Below are 15,522 nucleotides of genomic sequence, written 5' to 3'. Positions count from 1 at the left end.
TTCCCTTTTATTTATTCATTTCTAATAAAACATTGTCAACATTAAAAACAGAAATAGTTTGAGTTTTGTCATTAGGGATCACTGATACAAATTGTATTGAACCCCTTTTAAAAGCTAGTGTGACAAATAGACTACAGTCAAGAGGAATTTGCAGTTATGTTCATCTCAAATGGATACAGCAACAAAAGTGTGTATCTGAGTGTGATACACTGTCTGAAACTGACAGCACAAATTCCAAATGACAAATATACTCCCAGGAGATTCCCTCCTACAGGTCGTATAACAAAAACATTCAAAAACAAAGTGCTGCATTTATCCAAATGCATACATTTTTCTTATCATTAATTTTCACATTGAAAATATTCTCCAAATTGTCTCAGTGCATAATTGTGCTGTAGTTGATCATCATTTATTTTTGGTGATAATTCCACTGGTCCCATTCTGAACTCACTGGCCACCGTATTCATGAGGACAAAAGCCTATATACAGAGGCTCTGCAGCGATACCTCTCCTAAAAACAAAAATAAAATCATCACAATTTATGTAAAATATGTAAAAGGATATTTAATACAGCGAGTAAAATGTAGTTAATCAAAGCATGGGAAGAAGCCCACTTGGGCCACAGTATTTGTAGCTAAGAAAACAATAAAAAGCATTGCTGCCTTCAATAAGGACTGTGCCCAATGTCCAAAACACATTTTAGTGTTAAGATCGTCTTGACAGGGAGAGAGAGTGTTCGCTGTGTTGCTCACTCTACCATTTAACAATTCTTTGTTCTAAGACAGGGGTGTCAAACTAGATCCATGGAGGGCCGTGTGGGTGCAGGTTTTCTTTCCAACCACGCAAAAGCCCCACACTACTGAAAGTCAAGATCTCATGATTAGATCCTATGATTAAAAACAGGTGGAAAGAAAACCTGCACCCACACGGCCATCCGTGGATCTAGTTTGACACCCCTGTTCTAAGATGTACTTAGGAAACCCAGCCCTTTCTCCCATGACTCTCCTTCTCGTTATGAAACAGCCATTACACTGACACCTAGTGTCAAATAGAGGTATTGGGGCTTCAGTCCGACGAGGGGGACAGCAGTGAAAACATACATACGCATACAAGACGGCTTTCACACCCACCTGACCATGCGGCAGCGGTGTTTTGTTAGACGATCGTAGGCGCTGCCCACGTCCTTCACATTCTCATCACTCCACAGCCTCTCACCTACTGCACTGGCTCGAGGCCTGTGAGAAACACACACACACAAACCTCACACTTCAGCTCTTTTCACTGTTACTCAGCATGTATCAGCTTGAGGTTGTGAACTTCACATTCTTCAGACAACAGCGTCTACTTTGAGGACTGAAGAAGAGATACTGAGAGTGTTACGTGCTTCCGATCTGAGAACAGTAGTTCTCAGCAGTAGCAGTAGTCTTCTTTCTTAATACAGAATTGAATGGGGTCACACTGAGCTGGACCACTTCAACTTGGCCCGTGTGGATAATTTATAGTTGATTGTTACTCACTGTACCCCAAACATGCTACTAGAACTATACAGAACGATGGACAAACCCAGAAAAAGCTGGGGATGCTGTGTAAAATGCAAGTAAAAACAGATTCCAATTCGGTGCAAATCATTCAAAAGTAAAAAGACTATTTTAAATCCTGAAAATGAGAAATTATATTATTTTATTTTAAAAATATATGCCCATTTTACACTTGAGATGCAGCAACTAAGGGCACTGTAAACAAACAGGTGCATCATAAAATGAAACACACGGTGAAGGAGACCTGAAATCTTTATATTTATACAGTGTTGTGTTGCTGGCATCAAATTCAAAACGAGTAAATATTTTCTAAAAACCAATAAACATTCTCAGTTTCAACATTTAAAACGTTGTAGTCTTTTAAATGAAACATAGGTTTAAAATAATTCACATCATGCTTTTATTTACATTTGCCACAAAGTCTTAATTCTTTTGGAAAAGTGTTACGTAGGCTTCGAGATTTCTGCTGCTGTTTTTAAACTCTGCAGATATAGTTTCCCCATTGGATAACAATGCCATTGTATATTTGAGGAGAGTATGTCATTATTTAGGATTATGTAGATCTAGGTTAACTTCAGGGCCAATCACTGTGAAGTGTCATACCAGAGTCGAGGGGTGAGGTTGGTGGCGTCCACATATTCTCCCCAGAGACAAGCCTCTCCACCAATCACAAGCTTCTTCTGCTCTGCCGTGCCTGTGGAGTTGAGTGGAGAATGATGGAAAAGTCTGTTATTCCTCATTTATAACAAATACATCAAGGTCTTTACTATAGAAATATTGACAACCTTTCACAGTTGGCTCTATGACAATGGACACAAACTTACATCGTCTGTTGTCCTAACACTCTCTAGGGTGAAGCACACAACCTACAACAAGACTCTTAGAAATGTTATTGCTTCACTCAACAGGCCTGTAACATAACCACACCCAGACAATGACCCGTGGATTCAGCACATTATTTTGGAATCAAAATGGTCGCCATTAAGTCCACAGTGCAAAGTTCTGCAACATTACAGAATGAAGAAGGAATCCCGACAACACACGCCTATCACCTGACTGAATTAGATAAGCTACACCTGACAAACAAGTTTAAGGAAGTAAGCCAACAGGTACAGTAACTTAGAGGAGGGTCTGTAGATTTCAGACAGAATTTAGAGGCAAATGCACAGTATTCACTAAAGCACTAAGCCAAAAATGTCATTTAATCATAAAGAAATTCACACACGAACACCAACTGGCAAGTTTCAGTTTGTGAAGCAAAGCACATCCAACACTAATCATTAAATGCTCAGTAAATATAAAATATTGTTTATGTTTAATGTTCTGTTATGATTTCTCAGGCCAACTTCCAGTGTTCTGGGTTAGTTCTGTTTTGCTGTATCTGTGCATTTGTTTTCTAAAAATAGAAATCACTTCTCCAAATACAGGCTAGTCTTCAACTATGTTTTATGCAGAAATTGCGAAACGTAACAATACACGACGGCCTTTTCACTACATGCCATGTGCATAAACGTTTCTCTGAGGTTTGTGAACGGTTTGGACCAGGTATTATGAGAAAATATAGCAGTGCCACAGTGAAAAGTCAGATATTTGCAAAAATAATCTATTTAAGAAAGAACATAACTGCAATCTTTGAAGCAACTGGTAAAAATAAAGATCATCTAAAAACAAGGCCATGCCATAAACAGGTTGTGTTTTTACTGGAGGGAGTGTCACAAAGCAACAGCATTTTATGACAGCAGCCTTGGGTTCAACATCCAGCATGAGCAGCAACACCATGTTATAACAATAAAAGTCAGTGTGCAAAACTGCCAACACTGCGTTCACCTACTTCAGTAATATGACTCAGTTGTGAACCACTCCGGACCAAAATGTGCTGTATTTCACACTCCATTTACACTCTCTGGACTCAACCTAAACCATCGGTAACTGTATTTACTTTTGTATCTCTCACAAAGCCACACACCATTGAAGTTCTGAGGGTCTGCTTTGTAAGCGTCTTGCCAGTCTTGGCCGAAGGTGATGCGGTTTAGGTACCAGGGCGAGGAGAGGAGGGCATGGAACCCAGCCGCTGTGATCCGCGCCATTTCATCCTGGTACTGTGGCTTCACCTTCCACACGTGGAGATGCGTGTCTGCTTTCAGCTACGCACAGACACATACACAACAACAGTCGCAGAGATTACAAAGACGCATGCTTCTCACTCACAGGGAAACCACTGGAGTGCAGTAGGGTGCGCTAATTCAGAATGGTGCTTTCTGATAAGAAAAAGGCACATTCACACAAATGTTAATGCTGGAATGTTGTGGTCTTATGGTGCGTCTAATTCTCCCCACGCTTTTGGGGGTATCCTTATGTTCTAATATATGGGCTGAACACTTAAAGGAACTCTGTATTATATTTTTAACTTATAAGTACAGCTTCTAATTCATTGTGATGCTTCACTAACATGTAATAATGAGAACAAAGCCTCTGTTGTTGCTAGTCTGGGCTCAACACTGTAGAAACTGCACTACACAACTCCCCACTGATTTCTGTAGTGCTATAAAAATGAATTACTCTAGAGGGAGCTCTAGGAGCCCAAAACCTAGATCTTACCTAGTCTTACTTTAAGTCTTATTTCAATATTATAAAATATAAATTAAAGATTTAAATCACTACTGAATACTCTAAGAATAACATAACCATAAAAAAATGTTTCATACTCATATATGCTGCTCAAACTTCAAACAACAACCATGCAACCTCCCCAGCATCACACACAAGAACACTGTCCATGAAGTATGTGCTATACTTGTGTTAGCAGTAGAAATGAACATTTAAAAGCTGTGCCATCCACCTGTTAGAGCAGAGCTGAAAACCACTGTTGCTGTTTTCTCCATCAGAGCTAACAGGGGTGAGATTTGTTACAGCGCCACCCTGTGACAGAGCAGTGCTTCTGCGATGATAAGTTCAGAAAAATGAAGGCAGAACTTCTCCATTTCAAGTGCAAAACAGACTAAAATAATTATTTTCTCGCTGAATTCATGTTTATTTTTGTTGTAAGCTGTTGTTGCAAAGGACACCCCCAAAAATATTTTGTGGCTTGACTTTTGCACCTTGTTTGTATGGAATTGATGTTCCAACTCTTCAAATATTAGTGTATTAGTCCACAGTACATATTGAACACCTATAGCTTGAGCGTGAATATGCCTTTAAAAGTTTTAAAGGAGTTTTCCGTAGTGACAGAAACATTGTGCCTTAGTCTCAGGCTGTGAAATGCAGGCAACATACAGTGAGAGAGAGGGGAAGTCACACATTCAAGAGTGAGTAGCGCAACCTTAGCCCACACTGAAGTAAGAGTGTTGTTACCTCTGGGAGATTATGACAGTGACTTCAGTAGAAGTGTCTGGGGCAGTTAGACATTTTAGTTGGGAAAGCACAAACATGCAACAAAAGAAAGCACGTCCAAAGGCCATGTCCAAACAACAACTTACAAACCAAATCACGAGGCAGAGGTTAAAACGTCTTAAAGACCAACAGCCGAGGCACAGTTACTTTTAAAATGGAAAAGCAGGTAAAAACCTCTCTGTGTGCTCCTCCTTTCACATAAGTGTGGTTTAAAATGGAAGTCTGAGAGTGAAGCATGAAGTGCACACACACACACACACACACACACACACACACACACACACACACACACACACACACACACACACACACACACACACACACACACACACACACACACACACACACACACACACACACACACACACACACACACACACACACACACACACACACACACACACACACACACACACACACACACACACACACACACACACACACACACACACACACACACACACACACACGTCTACTGTGACTAATTCAAAGCCTAACAAAACAATTTTGGGATTTTAGCAATGCCCAAGCATTCAACATCCATGACTGTCCATTAACATCTATTCAAACCTCTTCAGCTAGTTCCATTCGAATAATACATGTAATCATCTGCCATAACTCTCTCTAGCACAAACACAGCTATGTTCATCTGATCACAATTAATTATAGTTATTAGTTATTAATTTCACTTTCTACAGTATTAATATGTAACCACACACATCTTATTTGCATGTGTGAGGTTTCTTTTTTAACGTTTAAATGTCTATTATATTTTTGGGTTGCAATATTTTATTCCTATGATAAATAGCTCAGTCCTCGAGGTCACAGGCCTTTCACAACACTAAGCATTTTCAATGTTAACTAGGTTTAGCAAAGACTGCAAACCTCAGTTATTTGTTCACTGCATGTAAATAAGTGCTTCGTAACAACAGGTCAGGTTATCTGATGGTTTTTAATTGATCAGCTGATCACCCAGTGGAAAACGCTCCTGTGTCAATAGGTAATGTTTACTATGTCTGTGTAATGCTACACACTTCTGCTGACAGCACTTGTTTCCTGGTAGCCTAAGGTTGTGGATTTAGGACAGGGTCTTAAATGCAGATAGATATGGAGCACAAACATAAAGAAACTCTTTCTGCATAATTCCAAGTTCTCCTGACTCTTCTTTGCTGGGAAAATTTCCAACTTTATGCTATGTTTAATTAAAATTCAGGTAAATTCTATAGGTCTACAAATATGTTTTAAAGCTTTTTTTTGTGTGTAATATACAACTGTAATTCAAAATTCAAACATTCTCTTGCTTTTTGTCATTTTATAATGACTGTTGCCAACTGTTGTCATTTTACTCAACAAAAAATAACCTAAAAATGATGTGGAATGAAAATGGCGAGCGAGAAATGTTGATCTGTCACTGCATTCATTAGAAGTTACACCATGTTCATGTGACTTTTGATTTAGACCATTTAAAGATGGTGGTTTTTATTATGTTAGCGAAAGTAGCGTGTTATTATTAATTAATTAATTCATTCATTGGGCACAAGGCAGGAACACACCCTGGAGGGGGCACCAGTCCTTCACAGGGCAACACTCACACACTCACACCTATGCAGGCTATCGCCTATCCACCTACCAACGTGTGTTTTTGGACCGTGGGTGGAAACTGGATCATCCGGAGGAAACCCACGTGAACACAGGGAGAACACACCAAACACAGACAGACACCTGGAGTGGGACTTGAATCCACAACCTCCAGGTCCCTGGAGCTGTGTGACTGAGACACTATCTGCTGTGCCACTGTGCCGCCCCGTGTTAATATTATTATTATTTTTTTTTAACAAAATTACAATTTTAATTTTTAAATACTACACAGCAGTTACTATCAAATGACAAACGTGTAGAATAATTTTTGGATTTCAAAATACGACTATACAATAAATCCTACAAATGCTTTAAAACCTATTTGTACATGTAATTTATCGACAGCTATGGATCACTTGCAAATATTTATTTTTGAGCATAGGCGCTGAAGATATTACTGGTAATAACCAAATTACGCTAACGTAGTAAAAACAAACTACAACCCAGTGCCTTTGTTATCCACTGGGTGAATAAATGGAGATGATTCATTGAAGAAACCAACCATCAAAACTGAGCGGCTCGACCTTGTAGTACTTCTGCCAGTCCTGTCCATAGCTAATGTAGTCCAGGTACCAGGGGGCCGAGAGAATGGTGGTGAAACCAGACCCTGTGACGTTCTGAAGCTCCTTCTCCACATTGTTGTTCATCCACACTTCCACGACCGTGTCAGCCTTCAGCTGCAACAAGCACACAACTTTGTTGTTGGACAAAAGGCCTTTTTTGCACAAGCGCAGATGTGAAATTTTGAATATGCAGCATGAAAGGTTAGTAAAGCAGCAAGCAAGGGGTAACAGTGGAAGTCAACAATTACTTCCAAAGGTCAGCATAGTTAGTAGAACTCAGAGTAGTAGAATAACTTCATTTAAACAGAACCTCAACTCAAATGATTGAGGATCTATTTATAGGTACACAACAAATACATATCATCACACGATTCCTTGCCTCATCATCTATGATCTCAGATTGTCCAGCACAATGCCACCAGTATCTTACCTTAACCCCATTGTCAAAGACCTCCTGCCACACCATGTAGCCTTTATTGGTGGAACTCACAATGTCAAGGAGCCTGTTATTAGACACATACCATACATTAGCTACAAAATAATTAGATGCTTTGGCCCTTGCATTTACTTGCATTGCATTACTTACCGCTGGATGTAGTAGGATTCAAGTTTACTGTAGTCCTGGCCAAAGCCCTGCTTGTCCATGAACTTCTGAATGTCGGGGTTGGACTTCCTAGTGACACAAGAAATCAGAAAGCCTTTTTTTTCCATAGGTGAGTGCAACAGAGCTGTAACTACACTCAAAAAGGTCAAAGGAACCTGTGCTTAAACCTGCCATTTGAGTGAGTATTGATGGTGATGCATAAAAAAAATTATATCACAGCAAGAATTTGACAGATTTGTTTAAGCAAAGTAAAATTACAAAACGACTACTGTGTGCTTGTGACACAAAGTGAATCAAAATAATCAATGAATTTTGAGCTTTGTCAGAACACATTCTTTACACTAAAGCAAAAGGCTACAGCTCTACTTCCAAAACCACAGGAGATGCCCTGCCCATTATAAATCAGTAAGCATATCAATTTCTTCATTAGAATCTTGTCTCTCACCAGCAGGAGAAATCCACCTCATCTCCCCCCAGGTGGATGTAGGCATCGGGGAACACAGTGCTGACCTCTTTGAAAAAGCGTGTCATAAAGTCATATGTGGTGTTCAGGATGGGGTTCACTGGGCCGAAACTGCCTGAAGGACTGCTGCCAGAGTAGCATGGGGTCAGAAGATCAGTCTGACCTGTGCAAACAAAGATGGTTTACTGGTTATTAAATATATAATGATTGACATTTCTAAATGTATATATTTCTATCATAAAAATAATTGGCAATTATAAATGAATGCATGCAAAGACTTTGGAGCATTCTGCTACATTTACACTGAAAATTGAAGGCTGTTTTGGGTGTATGTTTGGCTGTCTGTAGTAAATGTTGGGCTGAATACAGAATTATACCATAGAATGTTGGCCAGAACAGTTCTTATAACTCTTTTAAAAACGTAACATTTGGATGTTTGGATAATTAGCTACTAAAACTCTAGCTAGCTGTTGTTTGTTTGTTCTGTTATTTTAGCCCACTATGAAGTAATGCCCAATTATATATTCTGTAATTATACATAGCATATGAGTGTGTCTGTGTACCAAAATACCATTCTCTCTGATTTGTTTACATTCAGAATGCAGCATCTATTAAGGTGGAACAGTATGTTTGAGGGGGAAAAAAACAACTGTTGTACATGGCTGAAGTATAACTCCAAGTCTTCATTTACTGTTTGAAGTACTACCGAAACTCATTTGTAACTCGAATTGTTTAGTTTTGTAGCTCTTTCAGTCACCATATTTTACCCATATCCTCATCTTGGTTCATGCTTTTCAATGTTTGGTGTTCTCTCCATTGTCTAAAAACTCGAGATGCCTCTGCCATGAGAAAAAAAGCCTAGCATACTGGATTGAGACAGTTTGTTTTTCACTCATTTATAGACACTGTAACTTCGTAAACAGATTAGACTGTTTTTGTGGCGCTAGCAAATGGTAAGAAAACTTCTGAATTTTAAAAAATGTTTTTTGCTTACAATCATGAACGTCCGCTTTAAATAACAAATGTATTCCCTCATTCTCTAGCCAGACTAGTATCTGCGAGTGAATGATTTGTCTGAATGTGAAGGATATGACATGTGTAATTACAATCAAATGTTCATCACTGACCTTTTCCCCATGACTGAGTGTGTCCTGGAGTGTCAAACTCTGCAACAACTCGAATGCCCCTCATGCGAGCGAACTCAATGACCATCTTCACATCAGATGGGGTGTAAACGTGTGTGAATGGGTGAAAGGCTCCCTGTCAAACCACAAAAATACAGGGTGCGTGTTTGTTACTGGGATAAGGTAAGCTAGGCCATAATATCAGTTAACGTTTTAAGTTCATAAACATATCTTAATAAAAAAAAACACACATATAAAGTAGTATCACCGTCACTTGCACACACATTTAATTCTACATAGCTAGCATTATGCCATTAGAAATGTTTTTCACCGCCTTAAGTCTTAATGTCCTCTCATAATTTCTTATTAATTAACTGAACTTGGGAACATGGGATATGGAGAAGGAAAACCAGGGAAACACAGGACAAATATAGTAACTACATCTATGATTTTATTTGCCATTCTGCACTTTATGTTTGACTTGTTTCACATACCTGCTTCTCCCAAGACAGCAGGCAGAAAGGATGACAAAAGGAAGTCATTTTTAAAAATCAACAGCTGGTAAATAATCTGATCATTTATTCTATCTTTAACAATTAAACTGTTCTTCTATAGGGACACTATATTTGTATGGATAGAGGTGTGTCAATTCTTGTTGGGTTAGAGGTACACAGAGGCACACTCCAAATGGAGTGTTATGATACTTTTCCCAGAATGCCTTGTAAAACACAGAACAATGGCCACACGAGCATTTATAACAACAATTTTATATTCTTATTTAAATATTTTCTTATTTTAATATAGTAACATACACTAGTCACTTCAAAGCAATGTCTCAGTAGTTAGCTAGTAAATATCCATTTCCACCTTAAATGGTGAAGCAAGTACATGCTGGCACCGTAGCTGCTGCAACATTTAAGGATTAATTAGAAGGTTTGAAGAAAAAGCTGCAGAATAAGAAGCCGAATTTAACTTAATATAATAGAAGAGTTATGAGTGGGAGATATGATTGTTAAACACTTCTGAAGGCACATGGTGCATTAAATTTACAGCACTGCACTGTACGACTCCTCTGATATCACTGCAGACTGATGTGTCAGCAGAAGCTCTGAAAGGGTGTCACATTTCACAGGGGAAGATTTAACCACTACACTTTGTAACTAGTTCCAAGGGGCAAAGTGAAACTCAAAAACTAGATGTATTCGTAAAAATAAGAAATTGGATTTGGCCTTAATCTTGCAACAAGGTTTGTATCTTATTACAGCTACTTTTTACCTCATTCATAGCAAGTGGCATGATTTACTTGTAAAGGATAGCAACCTACACAAACCATCTTACTGAACAACTGAACAGGCAGAAGGAGGAAATGTACAACTGCAACAATACAGGAAACAAAAGGAGCCCACAAGATTATCACTGTCTGGGAAAGACAGTAAAGTATTTCAGTAAATATAGCTCACCTTGTGACTGAGATCAGGGAAAGTCCGACTTTGGAAGGGGAATGAGTGATCGTCTACAATGTGCCAGTGGAAAACGTTAAACTTGTTCATCGCCATGGCTTCCTATTAAAAAAGCATGAGAAATCTGGTTACAAGGAGAATATATTAAGAAAGTAGCTCTGCTAGTTTTAAATGTTGTGTTATCAGAAACACTACAAGGCTTCACATGTCTCAGAGGAAGCATCTGCTTTCCCTCAACCTCCCAGTGTTGGTGGCATTGTATGTGACTGGGGGAGTGTGTGACCTATCTCATTACAATCAAGGGAAAAAAAAGGAAATAGCACAAGGCACCTGTATTTTTGCCCATTTTAGATATAAACTAATTTAAGACCCTAAATTCAGAAGATTGCTAACTGCATGAAGCAAGAACTAAATGCTAAAAAACTAAACAACTCTAGTTTTTGTGGTAGATGTTTCCTTTCTTTTCCGCCCCAGACAAAACACCATTTAATGTTCTATAGAGTTTTGTCCAGTGTAAAGTCCAGGGCTTGTTTCAATGATAAACATCATCACCTCAACCAGATCTTATGATGTACTTCTTTTTTTTTTTTTTTGCTAGGTCATGAGGACTATTGTACTCTGACAGCAGAGGAGCTGCACTTTTCTAGTTATGCGAGTAAAACCACTTCTCTGAACTGCTGCTTCTTTTTTTTTTATTCTCTGTCTGACAAAGAATGTATACAGAATATCACACACCACAGAAAGGAAAGCAGAGGCTAGAGGCCCCTGAACGTAGGCAGGGCTGAAAGTAGCGCAATCTAGAAGGTTAATGACAGCACTTCACCCTTATGAATTCACTATCTGTGAAGATCAATTATTAAGTATTTCACACTACAACTACAAACTCCATCAGCCTCTTCAGAAAGATGTGGATGGTGCAAAATGACTATGTTAAACTCCCTAAAATGTCTGATGTAAAATCAGCAGTTTTTCGTAAATCCAATTCAATATTTACATGGCATCGAGCTTACCAGATTTTCCAAAATGAATCTGAGTGGCAGGTAGTGTCGGGATGTGTCCAGTAGGATGCCTCGATGGGCAAACCTTGGGAAGTCTGAAATACTGGTCTTGTTGACATTGTGCTAGAACAAAAAAGAAGTCAAAGGTCAAATTAATATTATATCATTTGCCAAATGTAAATATGCTGATACCAATAGAATTAATTGCAAACAAACCCAAAGGAGTAAACTCACCGCTCCATAGTCATCCTCATACACCAACTGACTGAAGGTTTCAAGTCCTAAGGAAAACAAAGTCAGGAACAAGTTAATGTCAGAAAATATGGAACTACATTTCTAAAAAAAAAAGCACTGTGATTGCAGTTAGGTGAAGGTTTCAACTCATCCTGGCACATGATTGAATAAGTGTCGTATTGTGTCATAAATCAATATACTGTAGAGTCATTGTGCTTTATCATCTCTCCAGGAATGCATTATTGACAACATTATGCAACTTTAACAGTGTGTAACACATAAACAAATCCAATAAATTTAACATTTAAATGGGTGTTGGATCTGCTAGGCCTTGTGCTCAGAGGTGTTAATAAACTGCTCACAAAACCTCACAACAGAATTTTTTTCCTAGCTGAAGAAAGCTTTTAAACTCATTAACATATTTAAATTGTGTAAATGCAATACATATTTGTGGTCACTGGAGATTCTGCCTGTGTGGGTAAATGCTCGTACAGTACAGCTATCCTCACTGAATCTGTGCTGATAGCACCCCTTGTGGAAAACTTTCTATGTGCTAAATGTGGCTTTATAATGAGGTTTATTTAACTCTTAAGACAGAACATTCAATCATACACAGAGTTACTGTATAAATGGAGCTATCTTTTTGTATAACATCTATAAAAGAAGGGAATGTTTCTATTGGTCTGTTCATCATGAAATTTTCCACACGTGATGGACAGCTGCTGTGTTCATATATAAGTAACTAAACATCAATTGAATGAACATACACTTTACTTTGGACAGTAAATATCATGATCAACAAGTATTAGACTGTTTGTGATTAAATGAGCGTACCTCGCAATGCTCCCCACACATTTGCAGCTTTAAGAACTGCTGCAGGTTGGTCCACCTCAAGACTGTCTGCACAGAGGAGAATGATTTGGGAAAGGTTGTAAAGCATGGCACTGCAGCGTTAAGTAGTTCCACAAGATTAAACCTGTCCAACAAGACGCCATCTGTGTAAACCACTGTAACTGATAGCTGTTTCAAAGCTGGAACTTCCAACTGCCAGTACGACTCCAATAATCACGTCCTGCATGACTAAAGTGTTGCAAGATGCACTCTGAAACAAACTAGTCCATGTGACAATCCAAAAACTCTGATCAGTTGGAATTTATACAAGTTTTAGACCGCATAGAGGTGGTGAGATTTATGTAAGACTACAGTTTTCAAGTAGTAACAGGCCAGTAAACGATAAATGGTCAAAAAAAGGCTACTTGAGCTTTCCATGGTCTAAGAAAAAGTAACCTACAAGAAGGTTAAGGCATTTAAATTCAGATTATCCTTGTCCAGAAGCAGATGTCAGGTCACATATTGGATTACGGTAATCTCTGCTCTTCTGTTGATGTTCCGCTTCCAATTAACAGATTACAGGGGGCTCTGAACACAGCAAGGAGGAACTCACATGACTCGTCTGACTTAATACTGGGGTAACCATCACACTCCGGGTCCGCAGCCGTGATCAGCACCTGCAGCTCCAACACATCAGAGTCGAACACGTTGTTTAGGTTCTTCCCATGTTTCCTCACATCCCCGAAGATGTAGTTGTAGTACCTGGGAGACAGGAGGTTAAGTGCTGTTTAGGGATTCCGATAGGCCCAAAACAGCCAACCAACAGTGTCTGTTGGGCAGTGTCATGTGACCATTAGCGAAGTACGAGCACAGTGGCCCCGGCCCATCTCCAAGAACCCTACAGATCTTACTTCCAAACACCACTACCTTTTATTTCCAAACTTGTAATTCATACAAAACTAGTGAGTGAATACAAGACAGTGTGAAGTTGCTTGTAATTTGCATGTACAAACGGGGTTGTCCATGCGCTTCACTAATTGCAGAAGTGACTACTTGAATTCCGATTCCTCTGTTTGCTGCTCTTAGAAGAGAATGGCCTCTGGCTGCCCCTCCCTCCCCTGGCTTCTTCCTAATAGTCCTAAGTAGTTTTCAATTCCTTCCATTGTCTCCCTTTGTACATTAGAGCTTTTATGTTCATAAAGGAACTGTAACTGAACAGGTTTGGTGCATTTTAAAGTCCCTGTACAGTCATCAATTAAATCCCCAAAAACTTTGATGGCTTCGATATTACTCTCCACATTCACATATGATTATGTAATTAACCCCTGACCTCATAATTTGATGTGGTTTGATCCTTAGGTGTATGTGAGAATCTGAATCTGACTGTGTGAGACTGTCTGGGGTTGATACTTCAGTTTCAATTTAAAAAAATAATAAATAAAACCAGATTTGACTGTTTATTAATGAAACACATCATTAAAAATGGTTACTTTCGATTGAGAGGTTCTTTAAACGCTTCTCCTCTTAACGAAAGCACTGTAAACACTGTACTTCCTCATTATTTTCCTCACTGCCATGGCTACTGAGATTCGCCTGAAGCTGTAACATTAACCTAAACACCTCGGAGTGTAAGTTTACATTAAAAGAGCGCAGTTACCTTCGGAAAGCGTTCTGGAGGAGGCTGCAGCTCGGCCCCGCCGTGGACCCTTTGCCGTGGACGATTTGGAAGCTTGTGGCGCTCAGTCGGAACGCTGTCCCGGAGCTCTGGACCTTCTGCGGCAGCGGCCACAGCGCCACTTCGTCCGCCTCCCGGCGCCTCTGCTCCCCGAAACTGTCAAAGAGCCAACCGTTACACACGGTGAACGTGAGGAACAGCGCGCAGAGCCTCAGGAACCGGAGAACACCCATAGCTGACACCGCAGGCTGTTCTTCACAGTTCAGCTCAGCTCTGTCAGCAGAGTCGAAGCAGCGCGGGACAGAGTTCTTTAGATTCGCGAGGGGCGGGCCTCGAACTAAGCGGGAATCACGAGACTGCGGCTGTATTCCAAATAGCTGCCTCCTGGCGTTGAAGTGCACAAGTGTGTATACTAGGTTACTTTATACTTTACTATGTGTACGGTCGTACGAAACGTATGGCTTTTGATGATTTTATGAGTAACACTAAGTACACTAAGTACATACATTTAACACTAAGTACAGAGCACAAATCGACCTTGGTTATTTATTTATTTATTTTGTTGTAACATTGGGGGGAAAAGTACAACTAAAACAAAATGTGTACTACGTAAGAGCTATTTCACAGTATATTTTGTGATTAGTTATGTGTCTTCCACTACCTTCCCAAGGACCCTAGCAAACAAATGTCACCACAGAGGTTCTTCCTTTCAAGTTCAGAATCGTAATGGGGGGCTTGTGTGCTTTTAGGTCCTTTACACCTTTATTTGCTACACAAAACATGGGAATCTCTTCTTTGTTTCGGCATAGCTGCTCGAGATGAGGGTAGGGACATGAGCTTTGCCTGACATAGACAAGGACTACTGACGTGCAGACTGACCAATTAAATGTTTACAGAGAAGGTTATCGACCAATAACGGTAGCTCTACAGTCAGAGCGTCCAATCAGAAGATTTTAGGCTACTTCACCACGCCCCCTTCTCACTCAAGCGAACCAATCGGAGTA

The 15,522-nt window shown here is 39.6% G+C and overlaps 1 protein-coding gene across 2 annotated transcripts; it reads right to left on the bottom strand.

Moving 5' to 3' along the window:
- Positions 1-9: 9 nt before the first annotated feature.
- Positions 10-14,838, bottom strand: hexb (hexosaminidase B (beta polypeptide)). Of its 2 annotated transcripts, none has more exons than XM_066658522.1 (14): positions 14,501-14,838; positions 13,457-13,605; positions 12,847-12,912; positions 12,013-12,059; positions 11,791-11,901; positions 10,781-10,882; positions 9,324-9,456; positions 8,179-8,359; positions 7,716-7,802; positions 7,560-7,632; positions 3,505-3,682; positions 2,142-2,232; positions 1,131-1,235; positions 10-511 (listed from the first exon to the last, which is right to left on the bottom strand). In XM_066658522.1, exons 1-14 carry the CDS (start codon positions 14,749-14,751, stop codon positions 448-450), a joined length of 1,638 nt encoding a protein of 545 aa, XP_066514619.1. In that variant the 5' UTR covers positions 14,752-14,838; the 3' UTR covers positions 10-447. The 2 variants fall into 2 exon arrangements, with proteins under 2 accessions (XP_066514619.1, XP_066514621.1); XM_066658524.1 differs by lacking the exon at positions 3,505-3,682 and adding an exon at positions 7,069-7,243 and having other exon boundaries at positions 13-511.
- Positions 14,839-15,522: the final 684 nt, after the last annotated feature.

This window comes from Hoplias malabaricus, chromosome 2 (genome assembly GCF_029633855.1).
Source record: "Hoplias malabaricus isolate fHopMal1 chromosome 2, fHopMal1.hap1, whole genome shotgun sequence".
Lineage (NCBI taxonomy): Eukaryota > Metazoa > Chordata > Actinopteri > Characiformes > Erythrinidae > Hoplias > Hoplias malabaricus.
The sequence above is the reverse complement of the archived record's forward strand: the minus strand, read 5'-3'. Positions and strand labels throughout refer to the sequence as shown.